The sequence below is a fragment of the Labeo rohita genome, chromosome 5, assembly GCF_022985175.1.
Source record: "Labeo rohita strain BAU-BD-2019 chromosome 5, IGBB_LRoh.1.0, whole genome shotgun sequence".
In the NCBI taxonomy this organism is placed as follows: Eukaryota; Metazoa; Chordata; class Actinopteri; order Cypriniformes; family Cyprinidae; genus Labeo; species Labeo rohita.
The window spans coordinates 16,255,196-16,273,529 of NC_066873.1; the positions used below are offsets into that span (position 1 = coordinate 16,255,196).

The 18,334-nt window shown below is 36.1% G+C and overlaps 1 protein-coding gene across 1 annotated transcript in view; it reads left to right on the forward strand.

The window, feature by feature from the left end:
* Positions 1–18,334, forward strand: part of kiaa0825 (KIAA0825 ortholog) — a 163,408-nt gene that overhangs the window by 54,235 nt on the left and 90,839 nt on the right. The window contains exons 11-16 of the mRNA XM_051110077.1: positions 3,547–3,729; positions 3,853–3,978; positions 8,678–8,817; positions 12,855–13,034; positions 14,650–14,868; positions 14,994–15,402. Coding sequence (XP_050966034.1) covers positions 3,547–3,729; positions 3,853–3,978; positions 8,678–8,817; positions 12,855–13,034; positions 14,650–14,868; positions 14,994–15,402 — 1,257 coding nt within the window. The remainder of the gene's footprint in view (positions 1–3,546; positions 3,730–3,852; positions 3,979–8,677; positions 8,818–12,854; positions 13,035–14,649; positions 14,869–14,993; positions 15,403–18,334) is intronic.

Consider the following 18,334-nt stretch of genomic DNA (forward strand, 5'->3'; position numbering starts at 1 on the left):
TCAATCATCGTTCTATCTATCTATCATCTATCCATTTATCTATCTGTCATCGTTCTATCTATCTATCTATCTATCTATCTACCATCTATCCATTTATCTATCTGTCATCGTTCTATCTATCTATCTATCTGTCTGTCTATCTATCTATCTGTCTATCTTCTATCTATCTGTCTATCTATCTATCTATCTATCTATCTATCTATCATCTGTCTATTTATCTATCTATCATCGTTCTGTCTATCTATCTATCTATGTCTATCTATCTATCATCTGTCTATCTATCTATCATTGTTCTATCTATCTATCTATCTATCTATCTATCTATCTATCTATCTATCTATCATCTATCCATTTATCTATCTATCATCTATCTATCTATCTATCTATCTATCTATCTATCTATCTATCTATCTATCTATCTATCTATCTATCATCTATCCATTTATCTATCATCGTTCTATCTATCTATCATCTATCTATCTATCTATCATTGTTCTATCTATCTATCTATCTATCTATCAATCATCGTTCTATCTATCTATCTATCTATCTATCATCTATCCATTTATCTATCTGTCATCGTTCTATCTATCTATCTATCTGTCTATCTGTCTATCATCTATCTATCTGTCTATCTGTCTATCTATCTATCTATCTATCTATCATCTGTCTATTTATCTATCTATCATCGTTCTATCTATCTGTCTATCTATCTATGTCTATCTATCATCTGTCTATCTATCTATCATTGTTCTATCTATCTATCTATCTATCTATCTATCTATCTATCTATCTATCTATCTATCTATCTATCATCTATCCATTTATCTATCTATCATTGTTCTATCTATCTATCTATCTATCTATCTATCTATCTATCATCGTTCTATCTATCTATCTATCTGTCTATCTGTCATCGTTCTATCTATTATCGTTCTATCTATCTATCTGTCTATCTATCTACCTATCTATCATCGTTCTATCTATCTATCTATCTATCTATCTATCTATCTATCTATCTATCTATCTATCTATCTATCTACCTATCATCGTTCTATCATCTGTCTATCTATCTGTCTATCTGTCTGTCTATCTGTCTATCTATCTATCTATCTGTCATTGTTCTATCTATCTATCTGTCTATCTATCTATCTATCTATCTATCATCAGTCTGTCTATCTATCTATCTATCTATCTATCTATCTATCTATCTATCTATCTATCTATCTATCTATCTATCTATTTTTTTTCCGCCATTTTATTGATAAAACACTATTGCCTATGATATATGATAATGAATAATGATAATAAATATATGATAATGATAACAATATATAAATAAACCGATGATAAATAAACCTAATTTCATGAAAATCATTTGTTTCCACTATTTTTTTTTAAAAATGGGGCTGCTTCTACATAACAATTGGCTCACAATTCCCAACCCTAAAGAAGTATAAAAGAGTTGTTATATGTGTTGGATTTTGTAAGAGTCTGGCTGTCGCGTATAATCTGTTAGAAAAAAAAAAAGTTAACTTGAACTGCTCTAGTTCTCATGTACGGTTTTATGCAGTATTCGTGTGCATTCGATTGTTGTGTTGTGGCGATGCGTCATGCAGGAAATGGCCATGCATGGTTAAAGTCACCCGTCTACATCTTGTGGTCAGCGGTCACACTCAAGCACATTCTAACAGAGAGCAGTCATCCATGCTGTCTGATTGAATGATCTTACCGTATTTCTGCGGTGCTGAGAAGCACAAGCCCACCTTCTATCAGGAACCTCGGGTTTAGCAGACAGTGTTGAATGCTTTAGTGATTATGCCGGTGTTCGGCCCCAGGGGTCAAAGCAGATCTCCAGATTTGTAGAACAGTCTCTCTTTGTTAGCACATGGCCCTGCCTCAGCGCCTGGCGGAGGGCCCGGTTCTTTCATGCTAGACCGGGCCCAACCGCCCAGGCCTTGTGCGTAGCATTAACACATACTTAAAGTGGTTAAAGATGCCACAAGAGCACGCTTCCCCTCCACTCCAGGACTGATGAGAAAGAGCAGATCGCCCAGGGCCGCAGGAAAGGAATGAATGGAGGGAACGGTTTTTGTTTCAGCAGATGAGCTTTGCTGCAAGGACACCCGGTTATGAGCTCTTCAGTGCCGGGTGAGCTCAGGGTCTGCCAAGCAGATGGGCTCCCTTCTCTTTTTCTCCTATCTGCTGAAAGGGGAACTTTGCTGTGCTATAAAGCAGAACATGGTGGTAGGTGATGAAAAGTTGAGTTTGATAGGGAAACCAAAGTGGGTAGCATGACCTCTCTGGATGCTGAGAGTCTACAGAAGTACATAATACACACGTTCGGTGGTTTGAACTGAGAAGGACATGCATGTATTTGAGGTTTGACTTACTGATACATGTGTAATTGAAAGTAGATGCATGATACAGTATATTGTACTACTGGTTAGTGGTTGATACTTTTGTGGTACCGTTTAAAAGTTTGTTTGTTTTTTTAAAGAAATTAAGACCTATATTCAGTAAGTCTGCATAAAACCAAAAGTAACAGTAACTACATTTATGTTACTAATTATTTCTTTTTTCAAAATATTTTTCAAATATTCATCAAGGAATTCTGAAAAAAGTATCAGTTTTCACAAACATATTAAGCAGCCACACCATTTTGAACACTGATAATAATAATAAGAAATGTTACTTGATCACCAGATCAACATATTAGGAGCATTTCTGACTGATCATGTGACCCTGAAGTGATGGCTGCTAAAAATTCAGCTTTGCCAAAAAAAACATTAAAATAGAAAAAAAGTTTAACATAATTTTACATTGTAATAATAGTTCACAATATTACTGTTTTTTCTCTTTTTGGGGTTCAGATAAGTGCAGCTTTGGTAAACATAAGAAACTTTAAAAAAAAAAAAATCATTAATTGTATATTGTATATTACATGTGCTATCATGCCATCATCTAACACTCAAATAAAGTTGTTCTTTACAAACACAAATAATTTAATAAGCACCCAGTATCAAGCACAAATGGGCTATTCATAAAAATAATTATGAAGAGGAAAATCATATTGCATAATATGGAGGTTATCAGAATGGAAGTTGATTTTTTTTTTTTTTTTTTTTTTTTATGAAAATGGTCAGGTGCCTTTTTTGGCATAGGCAAAATACAGTTTTTAGAGAAAGATTTAAGATGAGGATGCTGAATGAATATATTATAATGTATGATTTATTAAATTTATGATCACAAAAACACCAACACTATCTATCAGGATGAGCTACCAGCAGTGTTGTAAGTAATGCATTACAAGTAGCCTGATTACTTTTTTTTGTAATCAGATTACTTTTTCAAGTAACTAGTAAAGTAACAAATTACTTTTAAATCAAAATACAGCAAAAGCAGTAATACTGTGAAAAAAATTTGGACACCCCTGCCTTATAGTGTAGCTCTATGATATTATACAGACACATTTGTTGGTTAGGACACAGTGTGACAGTACAGCTGAGTTATTCCTAATATGTGGTGTATCATTGCCTCCTCCAGGCTTGATATTACAGCTATTCTGCTGTGCGTGGAGCATCTGGTGTGGAGTGTATGTGACTCTGTGGAGGAGTTGCTAAGGCCTGATGCAGCCCGTGGATCTTGGATGTACTCCATACACAGTCTGTGTAACCAGCTACTGACCATTCTGGTCATCCTTACATCACCTCTAGCAGAGCTGCACAGGTAACATGAGTCAGAATAAACTTGTTAGAATATTGAGATTTAGAGGGGAAGATTAGTACATTGATCAAACTGTATTCCCCCCTCTCTCTCTATATATGCTATATATTTGTTTTTATTCTCCAGGGTTTTTAAAGAAGGCTGTGGTGGAGGAGGGAGCACAAGTCTAAAGTTTCCAGAAGGAGTGAACAGTCATGAAACAAAGTGGCTGAGCGTAATCAACCCAACACTGTTCACAGAGAAGCTGTTAAGGTACTGATACTGATAGCAATAAGCAATAAATAAAACTGTTTCAAAGTGTTGCACTCCCCAAAGATGTGTTATAGTTTGAATTAATCTACCATTTAAAATTTGGGGTCAATAACATTTTTAAAAAATTATATGTTTTAAAATACATCACCAAGGCTAATATTATTAATGAAATATTATTGATAATATTCATTATATATTTATTATATATTATATATAGTTGGATGTATGTGTATCTGAAGAGTTTATTTGCAAAAGCAGATAACTCAATTTTTTTTTAATTTTCAAAAATCATGTTTATGTATATAATATTATTGATAGGATATTATTACAATTTAGTATTTAAATCGCAAAGCTGAATTCAGCCATCATTACTCCAGTCTTCAGTGTCACATGATCCTTCAGAAATCATTCTAATATTTGATTTGTATATTGACATATATATATATATATATATATATATATAGTAAAAGGTGTGGGCAATATTGTAATCCCACTTGCAACCAGTTAAAAAGAGAAAAGTTGACTCATCCTTTGTGTTGTGTGTCACACTGAGCGTGGAGAAAAGTAATATGTTTAAGGATTTCTCTGTGGATTTGAGAAAAATAAATTGTGGAAAAACATGGACAATCTCAAGGCTACAAGTCCATCTCCAGAGATCTTAATGTTCCTGTGTCCACTGTGCACAATATCATTAAGAGGTTTACAGCCCATGGCACTGTAGCTAACCTCACTGGACGTGGACAGAAGAGCAAAATTAATGAAAAATTACAACGAAGGATTGTTTGAATGGTAGACAAAGAACCCTGATTAACTTCCAAACAAATTCAAGCTGATCTGCAGACACAAGGTACAACAGTGTCAGCTCTCACTATCCGTCGCCATCTGAATGAAAAGGGACGCTATGGTAGGAGATCCAGGAGGACACCACTGCTGACACAAAGACATAAAAAAGCAAGACTGGAGTTTGTCAAAACTTATGTGACAAAACTACATCCACAAAAAACCCCCACAAAATCCTTCTGGAAGATCGTACTGTGGACAGATGAGACAAAAGTAGAGCTTTTTGGTAAAGGACATCATGGCACTGTTTACAGAAAAAGAAATGAGGCCTTCAAAGAAACGAACACAGTCCCTACAGTTAAACATGGTGGAGGTTATGGGTCTTCCAGAAGGACAATGACCCGAAACACACTTCAAAATGCACTCTGAAATGGTTACAAACAAAGTGCTGGAGAGTTCTGAAATGGCCAGTAATGAGTCCAGATCTGAATCCTATAGAACACCTGTGGAGAGATCTCAAAACAGCAGTTGGGAGAAGGCATCCTTCAAATCTGAATGACCTGGAGCGGTTTGCGAAAGAAGAGTGGTCCTGAATTCCAGTAGAGACGTGTAAGAACCTCATTCATGGTTATAGGAAGCGACTGATTTCAGTTATTTTTTCCAAAGGGGGTGCTACCAAATATTAAGTTAAGGGTGCCAATAATTTTGTCCAGTGCATTTTTTGGGTTGTGTGTGGAATTGTATCAGATTCTACTTCTCTTCTATGTTTTTTTGTGTTGTTCCAATGCAAACATAAAAAAATAAACAAACATGTGAGTACCAATACATTTGCAACTGCAACAATTTTCTGAGAGAAGGGTTGCATTTTCTGATGGAATTGCAAGGGTGCCAATATTTTTGGCCGTGACTGTATTATGTTATCATGTTTTTATTGTGTTTTATTGTTAGTAAGCTGTATTTTTTTAATTAATAATTTTAATTAATAAGTTTTCCTGAGATTAATTGGAATGCACAATGAAAAAACATTAATTTTGAAAATTGTTAAAAGCAGTTATCTGTTTTTGCAAATGAACTCTTCATATACTACTACTACTTTTACTTATTTATATAAAATCATACCTCCAAAAAGTGTTCCAATCATGCCATGACATAATAGTGTAACATTGTTACAATAAAATACTTGTAACACATTACCCCCAAGGCTGTGTAAGACACTAAAACATCACCAGATTGCTGTGTACCTTTATTACTGAGCCCATTTTCAAGTTTTATGACAAGAAAAACACATAACTCACACATAGTGAGTTGTTGCAGCTCACCCAAATGAGGCTAGCGTGGCCTTTCAGTTTTCGTTCATGTGTTAGATATACACAAACACAGTTAATACATTACTGCAGCCACCAGACCCCCAGACTAACGGCCCTAATGCAGGCCAGATGCAGATGCCATAGTTAGTCACGCTGTTTATGCTGACATGCGCTGCGGGTCTTCAGCCCGGGTGTGAAAGGCTGAAACGGAGCCTGTAGGAGGACTGTGAAGCCAGGCAGAATGTCAGCCACATCTCACATCACCCTCTTCAAGCCCCCCAGCACCGCTCCAGACTCCCACTCCAGCGTGATATCATCCCGCTTACACAAATCACCGGTCGTCAGCCCCACCGGCTCCACTTCCATGAAGTCGCAGGGATTTAAATTAGTGCATTTTTATTGCCTGCTCCATTTTTATTTATTTATTTAGCCTCGCTGTGTTCAAGGCTCCCTGAGGCTCTCGCGGTGAGGGCCCCACCTGAGCCATGAGGCCAGACCCCAAAATCAAACTCTTCTCCTCACTCAAACACTCAAACCAGCTGACAGTTTGGATTATTAAATAAAAAAGTAATAAAAGAGACAAGAAATATCAATAAATCAGGGCGCATTATGGACAGGAAGGAGTCTTTTTTTTAGTTACATGAGTGTAGGATCAAGACACAATGAAACCTGACCTCACGGTGTAACTTACAGATATATCAGGACCATAAAAGTGGTAAATCGGGTGGATTACTGGCCCTTTGACATGACAAAGCTGTTGCTTAACTAAAGCATAATGTTCCCCTATTATGTAGCAAAATTCTGCCTCGTTTTTTTGTGTCTTTATTGGTGTCACATTTGCACTTCACCCACTAACTATTGCTAACCTTATGAACTATTGACTTTTTTATTAGATTTATTTGTTTCATAATATATTTCATAACACATTATGTTGGCTGATTTACTGTTGTTCTATAGTGAAAAAAGTAGTTGACCTTAGTCGGGGAAGAAGCCGTATTGGATTTTACGTGGTTGAAATAAGGTTGTAAGGAACAGACTTACAGTTGTGACAGCTGTGTAAAGGTCCTTGATCATATGATGACATGTATGTTTTTTTTAAATCACAACTTTTAAATTGGTTTTCCAGAGTTTTTGGAGATGTTATCTGAAACAATTGTCATATTGTTAAACAACAGTACAATCCACTGAACACTTTTATTCCTCAGTGCCGTGTTTTCATTCCTGTCAAAAATGTAACATGGCACTACCCTGACTAAGGTCTGTGGTTTTCTGTGTGAGGGTTTTTTAAACTGGTTGAGCACAATAAAGATCACAATAAAGATATGGATTCTTTTTGATAGAACTGAAGAGTAGATGTCCTTGGATTCCAAACATTTTTTACCTTTGCAATTCATTCTACAGCAACTTTAACTGTTTTTTGGCTTAAAACTTTTTCCACCACCAGTCAACTTCTGTTCAAAATCTGTATTTTGTAAGCTATCTATCTATCTATCTATCGTTCTATCTATCGTTCTGTCATTCTGTCTGTTGTTCTATCTATCTATCTATCTATCGCTCTATCATTCATTCTATCTGTCGTTCTATCTAGCTATCATTCTGTCATTCTATCTATCTATCTATCTATCTATCTATCTATCTATCTATCTATCTATCGCTCTATCATTCATTCTATCTGTCGTTCTATCTAGCTATCATTCTGTCAGTCGTTCTATCGCTCTATCTATCATTCTATCTAGCTATCATTCTGTCATTCTATCTATCGTCCAATCAGTTCTATCTATCATTCTATCTATCCTTCTATATCTGTCTATCTATCTATCTATCTATCTATCTATCTATCATCAGCTATCATTCTGTCATTCTATCTATCGTCCTATCAGTTCTATCATTCTGTCGTTCTATCTGTCTATCTATCGTTCTGTCGTTCTATCAATTGTTCTATCTATCATTCTGTCATTCTATCTATCTGTCTATCTATCTATTGTTCTCTCGTTCTATCGTTCTATCATTCTATCAGTTGTTCTATCTATTGTTCTATCGTTCTATGTAGCTATCATTCTGTCAATTGTTCTATCGCTCTATCTATCTATCTATCTATCTATCTATCTATCTATCTATCTATCTATCTATCTATCATCAGCTATCATTCTGTCATTCTATCTATCGTCCTATCAGTTCTATCTATCCTTCTATATCTATCTATCTATCTATCTATCTATCTATCTATCTATCTATCTATCTATCTATCTATCTATCTGTCTATTGTCCTGTCTATCTGTCATTCTATCGTTATATCTATCTATCATTCTGTCTATATATCTAGAGTGTATATCTATATATCTATCTCAGCTTATTAAAATTATTTTTTTTAAGATCATGTGATACCATGTAATTCCATCACAAGAATAAAGTACATTTTAAAACTTATTAAAATAGAAACTACTTATTTCAAATTGTAATAAAATTTCACAATATCACTGTATTTTTCAATCAAATAAATGTAGCCTTGGTGAACATAAAATAGTTCTTTAAAAAAATGTTAAACAATTTGAAAAATTTGAACACTGACATGCCTTTTTTTAGTTTTTTTTTTTTTTTTCCTGTTGTTTAAGGGATTTTCCAGCTTGTGAGGGATCCTCTTTATGTCTGTTTGAGCTACTGATGTCTGATCCCTGTTACAATCCAGCTCTTCTTCTGCAGACCATCCTACACAAGGACTGCTTCCTGGTGCAGATCATCATCTCATACTCATGTAAGACTCTTAAAGCCCTGACAGACTTCTTGGACTGTACATGTACCCTTCCCAAAGCTTTCAGATGATGTCATTTTTTGCTATCGCTCTAATAAAGCATGCTGAAAGTTGGCGAGATGTCAAAAATATATTTTAGCTAGCTTACCAGAATGTTGCTTCATCTCCACACGTGTTTGAGTCTGTACAGAAGAGAGGCTTGCAACGAGAAAATACGAGGAAACGCTCTTTGAAGCACGTCAGCGCTTTCATTGGTTTCCACAAATGAATTTAGTACAATTTATTGGTGGAAAGACTGATTAGCTGTAAGGATGGCCCAGTGACCTTGCTGCTCTTAATAGCCTGCACCTGTTTTTAATGGGTCTTCTTTTCGCACATCTCCTCTTATTTTCAATAGGCTGTTGTGTGCGCTCGTGAACCGATCACAAGACGATAACATCGCTCGAGTCGCCCAACACCTGCGCAAAGGAGCCATGCTGAGTCCTTTTATTCTGGCAAAATACACCATAGAAATCGTTAATTGCCAGTCTAAAATTTGAAATTACACTCTGCTGAATTTGCTAACAAGTAAATGCTAGCTGAGGTCTTGAGAGGCTCGTCCCAATCAGACACATTTGATACGTATTATTTTGCGAAGTAAGGCAGATCCACCTGGATTTTACGCCATCCTGTGTGCTTCTCGGCTTCATCAGATTTGCGTTTGGTCCTCAGGCGCATCGGAGATTCATCCGGACTGTTGTGAGAATGTCGTTTTACTCACTCATCATCGCACTCATCACCCTCCTCATCATTTCTGAATCAATAGAGCTCAGTAATAAACACTCATGTGAGAGCAAAGTGAATGACCTTTAAAGATTTTCCTCTTTCTTCCTTCCACTCTGAAAAGTCTAACCTTTAAAGGCTGTTTTGTGCTTGCACATTAATTCACATTATGGCGGAGCTCATTAATAACCAAGCTCGGCTGAGAGCACGTCTGCCTGCGCGCTCTGGTGTGGGAATCACGTCGCCGTAAATCAACACTGCCTGGCCGCAGCCTGGCTAATTAAGAAGAAACGTGGTGGCTTGGTTGTCTACCGTTTAGAGAAAGCTCTTTTAAAGTTCCTCGCACGAGTCGCTGTCTCTCAGCACAGTTTTGGGAGCGTTTAGCGCTAAGCTGTGCTCTAAATAGGAGCTTGTTCGTGGAATTCTTTGAGGAACTGATAGCGATGTCTTGTTCCAATTAAGGGCCTCCAGTGGAAACTCATCTGTGAGGCCCGGTAGAGAATCAACAGGTGTGTTTGTTGGCAACACGTCAAGGTTGCAAAGGTTTGTTAGCGGAGGATAGAATTGGTTTGCGGAATCCCTTCCCTTGAGAAATACCAGCAGTTCATTTATCACTGTTCATCCGGAGGCTCGTAAATGAATGATTGCGAAAAGGCAGGTCATTAACCTGTACGGCCCTTTACCGCCCCCTGTGGCTATTTATATACGTCCGCTGTTTTATTGCAAAAGCTTTTTTGTCTTATAATGCATTCCAATCTGGGAATCTGATTTGTGACCACACTGGAACCTGCATTCCCATGAATCCAGCTTACATGAAACTATTTTAAATGCCATAATGTCGAGTTAATATTTTACATTTGTCATTATTTTATTATTTAAAATAGAATTTAGCAAATTATTTAAAAAGAAAAGTCTGATTAAAAAAATATTTTACTACAAATTTTTCATTTGTACAAATTTTCAAAAGTTGTTTAAAAAATAATTTTACTTATACATTAATATAAATTTTAACCAATAATCTTAATATTAATATCATAATGTTTGTTAGAACCATAGGTAGTGTAAGGAGTTTTTCTGAATCTTGAGAGTGATTTTTGTATGCTAATGTACACTACCAGTCAAAAGTTTTTGAACAGTAAGACTTTTAATGTTTTTTTAAATAAGTCTCTTCTGCTCACCAAGCCTGCATTTATTTGATCCAAAGTACAGCAAAAACAGTAAAATTTAGAAATATTTTTACTATTTAAAATAACTGTTCTCTATTTGAATATATTTTAAAATGTAATTTATTCCTGTGATTTCAGAGCTGAATTTTTAGCATCATTACTCCAGTCACATGATCCTTCAGAAATCATTCTAATATTCTGATTTGCTGCTTAAAACATTTATTATTATTGTTGAAAACTGTCAACATTTTTTTCAGGTTTCTTTGATTAATAGAAAGCTCAGAAGAACAGCATTTATCTGAAATATAAATCTTTTGTAACATTATAAATGTCTTTATCATCATTTTAAAGCATCCTTGTTAAATAAAAGTATAAATTTCTATAATTGATGATTTTTGAAAGATCGTGTGACACTGAGGACTATAATAATAACATAAAATAATTACATTTTAAAATATATTCAAATAAGACGCAGTTATTTTAAATAGTAATTTATTTCACAATATTACTGATTTTTGGATTGAATAAATGCAGGCTTGGTGAGCAGAAGAGAAAAATCTTACTGTTCAAAAACTTTTGACTGGTAGTGTATGCATATTTTGAATAATTATTCTACATCACATGACAAGACTAATTTTATATGTAATACTTACATGTAAATAAGATGGATTGTTGTCACTTGACAAATAAAAAGTAAACTGTTACATTGCAAGTTTATGGTTTTACGTGTTAAATCCTTTTGCCTGACCCCTATGGAAATGAGAGAATAGAAAAGATTATTACACTTGTTAAAAATAAATGTTTTTTGTTTTGTGAACAATTAATAATGCACGTTATTTGAAGCTAAGCAACATATAGAAACAGTTATAGAAACAGTTATAGAAAGTTATAGAAACAGTTTTTCACAAATTCATTCTTTAGTAGCAATTGGATAATTACAATGAAAGACAGAACAAGACACCAAATCTCATAAAGAACAGTAAGTAAAATGGCACCTACACTCCTAAAAATAAAGGTTCCAAAAGGGTGTTTTTGCAGTGATGCCATAAAATAACCAATTTTGGTTCCCAAAGAATCTTTCATTGAACCGTTCCTAAAATAACCATTTTAAAGAACATTTCTGCATTTGAAAGGTTCCACGGATGTTCAAGGTTCTTCACAGAACCATTGATGCCAATAAAGAACCTTTATTTTTAAGAGTGTATAGTGGTTTCTTTACACGCGTAGCAAAAGAAAGCTGATTCCCATCAGTCCCTCAGCAGCAGCAGAATTCAGTATCCCTGTTAAGCAAAGCAGTGTTGGCTAACCGCACACTCTACTACGACAGGTAATTTAAGCCTGTCATTTCAAAACAGTCCAACATTTGTCAAAAAAGTGCAAACAGCAGCCTGCTTTTTATCAAAGACGCTCATTGAATGCTGCGTTGCATTCAATCGCCTATTCAAACGCCTGTCATCTCTAGGAAGCGAGACTGACAGGGGCTGAACCAAAGCCACAACCATCCTGCATTCTCTACAACCCCACAGGCCTGACAACATTTGGACAAGGGCATTCAGTCACATCTTGTTGTTGTGGTCTCATCTTTCATGTGTTTGTCCAGACAGTCAATTGCTGTTTTGCTTTCAAATGGACCTTTCACAGTGTATTGATTTGCAAGACATAAATTTCCAGTGCTAGGCTCAGATGTCTTGCAATATGGAATAAGCTCAAACTTTGTTTGTTTTGTTTTGATATGTACTTTCTATATGCTAGAGTTTAAAATGAATCAGTAAGATTGTATTATTTTAAGAAAATGTACTTTATCTATACTTTATTTAAAATTACGTTTTAAAATATATTAAATTATATTATTTTTAATTTAAAATTTTAATGCAGGCGAGCATAAGGGACATCTTTCAATTAAAAATAAATAAATAAATAAAAATATGTGTATGCTTAAAGAAACTGTGTCAATGCATCACCTGCTGCAACCAGTGACAGACCTAGGAAATATTCTGGAGGTCTCTCCAGCTTGCTCTGGACGAATCATATTTTTAAGCCCTGTTATTTTCAGCATTGTGGTTATTTTTATTTTTGATGTGACTTAAAATAACCATGATAATATACTTTCAGGTCTCTGTGTGGACGGAGGAACAGAGGTGTCCCCTGATACTCAGACAGCAGCTGGAGAGTTTTTGGAAGCTGTTTTTTCCATCCTGTCCTCCCTCAACTCCCTCCCCCGGGCTTTAACTCGAGCGCTAGAGGGCTACCTGGACCGGAGACACCTTTGGGAGCACTTTTACAACTTAGCAGGTGCAGCCATGTAACAATGTTTCCGTGCTCTGTCCTACATTTCGGCTTGAAAAGGACACAATTTTAGTCAGATGTGGCCATTCAGTTATAGTCTAGTTGGAAACCGCTATCACCATGTGCCCCCACTGTGTCCCCTAATTGCCTCAGTATCAAATCTGACCAGCTGGAAGCCCATCATCAAATCAAAGCCATAATTAAACCTTCAGCTGTCTCTTTGATTGCTTATTTATTTACATTTCAGCCTTTTCCTTTTTCCTCTCTGTAAAAGCCTCAGCATGAACATTTTTCATTGTGTTAATGGTTCCCGTATTGATTTTGCATACTGACATAGAAACTGCAATTATGACCTGACACCTTTTGATTCAAGGGCTTTAATCCAAGCTGAAGCTCTCATGTTTTTGTGTTTTATTACATGTGAGAGGTAATTATAGTTGCACAAATTAGACAAATGACAGAGGAGGGAGCAGGAGAGTGTGTATTGTATGCTGTTAGTCTGATGTAAGGTGTTGTGTTTTCGGCTTAATTGACCATGTCCATACCTCCTTAAAGATAATCTTATAAAGCTTGCTGAGCACCTTGATTGTGCCATTTAGCAGAGCTAATTGGGCTGGTCAGGAAAATGATCCATATTAGAATTATTTATTTGTCTCTTATACAAGTACTTTTTGGCACTGTGGATGCTTAGAAATGTAATTCCCTTAAAACACACTTTTAAAATGCATTTTATTTAATTGTTTGCTTAACAGTGTCCAAAAATTGGAAATATATGCATCACAGGAGAATTCAGCTATTTTGCTTTCACTTGTTTCTCTAGAACTTCCATGACATTTCCATATACATAATGATGACGCAGTGACACATAATATAAATTAAAAAGTTATATAAATGTGACCGAGGACCACAAAACCAGTCATAAGGTTATTTTTTGAAATTTAAATTTATACATCATCTGAAAGCTGAATAAATAAGCTTTCCATTGATATGTGTTAGGATAGGACAATATTTGGTCGAGATACAACTGTTTGAAATCTGGAATCTGAGGGTGAAAAAAAAATCACGTTTAAAGTTGTCCAAATTAAGTTTTTAGCAATGCATATTACTAATCAAAAATTACATTTTGATATATTTACAGTAGGAAAATACAAAATATCTTCATGGAACATGATTTTGGCATAAAAGAAAAATTGATAATTTTGATTGACGTGCTACTTACGGCTGGTTTTGTGGTCCAGGGTCACAAATTATTTTTACGCAATAAATATTGAAATGATTTATGATTATTTGACTCTTTTACATCATGTCTGTGTCTGGGACAAGAGTAAAACAATACAATCTATGCATAAAAGTCATTTAAATAGTTGCAAAAATGATGTAGGCTTTATAAGTTTTAATATGGCAGTCATTTAACACAAAGAAACAACTGAAATATATTACAAAATCAAATAAAATACTTTTATTAGGTAATAATAATAGTAATTGGGTCTTCTCTGAGGTAATGTCCTGTGACCAAATATGATATAATCATACAAAAATAAGATTGTTTTTACACAGTATCTAATGAATTTACATAATAAGATATTATTCACTATAATCTAGACTATTCTCTTTCTTCCAGACTCCAGTAAAGAAGAGCCGGCCTTGTTTAAATACATCAGGTCCATTGTTTGTGAATCCACTACCAAACTTTTGATCCACCTGGTAAGCATGATGCAGGCATGTACAGACCAGTCTGGACCCCTGGTTGGAAAACACCTACCAGAAAATGTCCTAAGCAAAATTCCAAAAGAGTGGAACTACATTCCAAAGGATCCCAAGTTTAATGAACCCAGCAAGAGTAAGTAAAGCTTACATTTATTACCAGTAATATTCATTTATTTATAAAACATTTATAACGTGCAGTCTTATTTAAGAAATCAAAAAATCCAAGCAACCCTTATTGTTTCTCTCTCTTCTTATCAGACAGCACAAATCTAGTTATCCAAGCCCTCTCTTTCATCTTCACCCACCTTCCGTCAACCATAGCCTCCCTTCCACTGCCTGTGCGCTTCCTGTTCACCGTGGCAGAGAAGAGGCTTTCCCAACATGCCAGACAGCTGAGGTCTACTGGCCTGCTCCTCTGGGTCTTATTGGTCAGTCTCTGTCAGGATCTAGAAAATGGGGATACCCTGGAGCTCTTGTCTGGACAGCGCCTGGAGAGAGGGGCCAAGGATAGGCTGAGTCTACTATCAGAATGCCTGCAGGTCAGTCTGGGCCAGCAGAAGGGCGTCCCCAAGCCTCTGGTCCATAAGGTGCTCCAGGGCCTGGAGGAGAAGAAGCCTAAATGGACTTCCATGCAACTGCAGAAGGCACGAAAGCTTTGCTGTGATAGGTGAGATTTTGAAAAAGCCTGATTTTTCCAAATATGTTCCTAATTTAAGCCCATAAGAGCAAATTCATTATTAGGCTTATTCATTATATGAAAGATGTTTCAGGCTTTTGGCGTTTTAACGTGTTTAACCATTTAAAGGGATAGTTAACCCAAAACATGTAAATTATGTTATTAATTACTCATCCTCATGTCGTTCCAAACCCATAAGAGCTTTGTTCATCTTCACAAATTAAAGATATTTTTGATGAAATCCGAGAGCTTTCTGACCCTACATGGACAGCAACACAACTACCACGTTCAAGGCCCGGAAAGATAGTAAAGACATTGTTAAAATAGTCTATGTGAATTCAGTGGTTCAACCTTAATTTTATGAAGCTGGGATACTTTTTGTGCACAAAGAATACAAAAACAACAGCTTTATTCAACAATTTTTTTCTCTTTCATGTCAGTCTTTAACGCATGTTCCACAACGCATGTGTGTGCATTCCTCTGATTGATTGGAACGACATGAGGGTGAATAATTAATGACAGAATTTTTATTTTTGGGTGAGCTATCCCTTTAACTAATCTATTAATGTCTTCATTTTATAGCTGCCAGTTGATATTTGGATGTCATTTGAAGACTTCAATCTTGCAATTCAGTTAATTTTTAGAAATTAACTTCACCCTTCATCTTTTGGCAAAATTATTACGTTTTCTGTGTGTGTTTTTTTCCTTAGCCCGTAGCTTGCCGTTGCAAGCTTTTTGATACGTGTACTTCAAAATGGTTTTGATGTCACCCATAGGATTTGAGTGAAAAAAATATGACTTGAACCCATGAAGAAAATGTTGCAATCATCTTAGCAATCTTAAATCATCTAAGCAATATAATATGAGGCTTAATCATGATGAGCATATACTTTAAGTCATCATCTTATGGCGGATAATGTGGTTAGTGGTTAGTTAGTTCACTCAGAAATAAAAAATTGTCACTAATTACTTACCTGCATATCGTTCCAAACCTGTAAGACCTTTGTTCATCTTCAGAACAAAAATTAAGACATTTTTGATGAAATCCAAGAGCTTTATGACTATCCACATTGATATTTTAATGATGTCCTTACTAACTTTCTGTTCCTTGAACGTGGAAGTTTCACTGCTGTCTATGGAAGGTCAGAAAGCTCTCAGATTTCATCAAAAATATCTTAATTTGTGTTCTGAAGATGAATGAAGGTCTTACGAGTTTGTAACGACATGAGGGTGAATAATTAACGACAGAATTTTCACTTCTAGGTGAACTATCCCTTTAATTCAGGGTTTTTGTATGTGATATAAGTGATTATACACTTTATACATTTGGCTAATTTTTTTGTTCTACATATAAACCTGTGGTACAGAATTTATTTATTATTTTTTTTAACAATACTTTTTCTCAGAACTTTTCTCCAAACCCGAGTTTGAAAACCCCTGCCTTAAATAATGATCCTATGCTAATAATTTCTTCAAACGATTGATTTTTGAGCACTTTTGAAAAGTGACCTATACTTAATGCTATTTTTCATTGCTGCTAAAAAAAACGACTTTTACCGTATAATTTAAGTCATGTCCAGAACAAAAGCTCAGAGTTAATTACCCTTACTGAAAATGATTTAGCATCATAACAGAGCCGGAAAAAAATAAATAAAACTTTTAGTGTTCCGAGAAACGCTGTTCCCATTGACAGGAAAAACAACAACAAAAAAAGAGTGAGGGCAAAAAAAAAAAAAAGGAGATAGCAAAAAGGAAGAGTGATTATGTATCGCCTGTCTTAGACAGTCAGTGGAACCATTACTATTCATTAAAATAACCTTCACTTTCAGGCACTGCCTCCGGTGTAAACAATCAACGTACAGTGTGTCGGCGGAAAGCGGGTTCTCTGAAAAACACCCCCCCACCCCGGCTTGTCAACACACACACACAATTGCATACACACGCACACGCACACACACACACCTCCCTCATCTCTTGTCTTTGCAAAGTAATTTGTAGAGGAGAAGATGATTGTTCTCCATCACGGTGACCCTGGCAGGCTTTGACGGCATGCATGCACAGATGAAGATGAATGCAGTGGATTCCGTGGGCGGAGGGGGTGTTCTGCTTCTTTCGGGGCACATTGGTCCTAATGACGTGATTGATAGCTTGTCCCGGATCCGACGGGCCTCTCATTAATCAAGCCGCTGACTGGATCCAATCATTTGCTTCACCTGCACACTGATGGACAGGGAAGGATACAGGCACAGGTGCTGACACCCCGCTCACCGGCTGGGCTGCCCAGGGCCTCGCCGCTTTTCTCTGTGTCATTGAAGCTAAAGGCCTGCCTGACAGGCGACACTTTCCTTGTCACTTTGTGATTGAAAAATAAAAAAAGGAAGGAAGAAGAAATGGGGGGAAACAATAAGGGTGGGGGGTGGATATCGGATGGGAAGTGTGGCAAGGGTGATGAGGCATGCTGGATAGAGAGGAAGGGCACGGGAATGAGTGCATTGAGGGGACCTTGAGGTTACAGCGAGCTGCACTGTGTCTCTAACTCTTGATCTGTCCTTCCTCTCGCTCTCTTTACTATGTTTTTCCCCTTCATTTTTGTCCAGAGAAACTCCAACTCAAATTGGTAGCAAATGATGTGACTAAACTGTTTTGCCACAACTGGCAACATGCAGCTCTTGGCATTTTGCACGGTACATGTGCGAATCTTTGTGTGAAATGCGTAAGCGCAAACACAACGATTCCTGCTTCAGCTCAATGCTAGCGAAAACTGGCAACAGCTACTGTTATTTTGATATTTAATGACATCCCAAAAGATCACAAAAGCTACATTAAATGTAATTTGTTGGATTGTGAAAAAAAGCACATTTGGTTTGCTAACAACTCATGCTATTCGTGAAGAAAGTCTATTTATCTATCTATCTAAAAATTT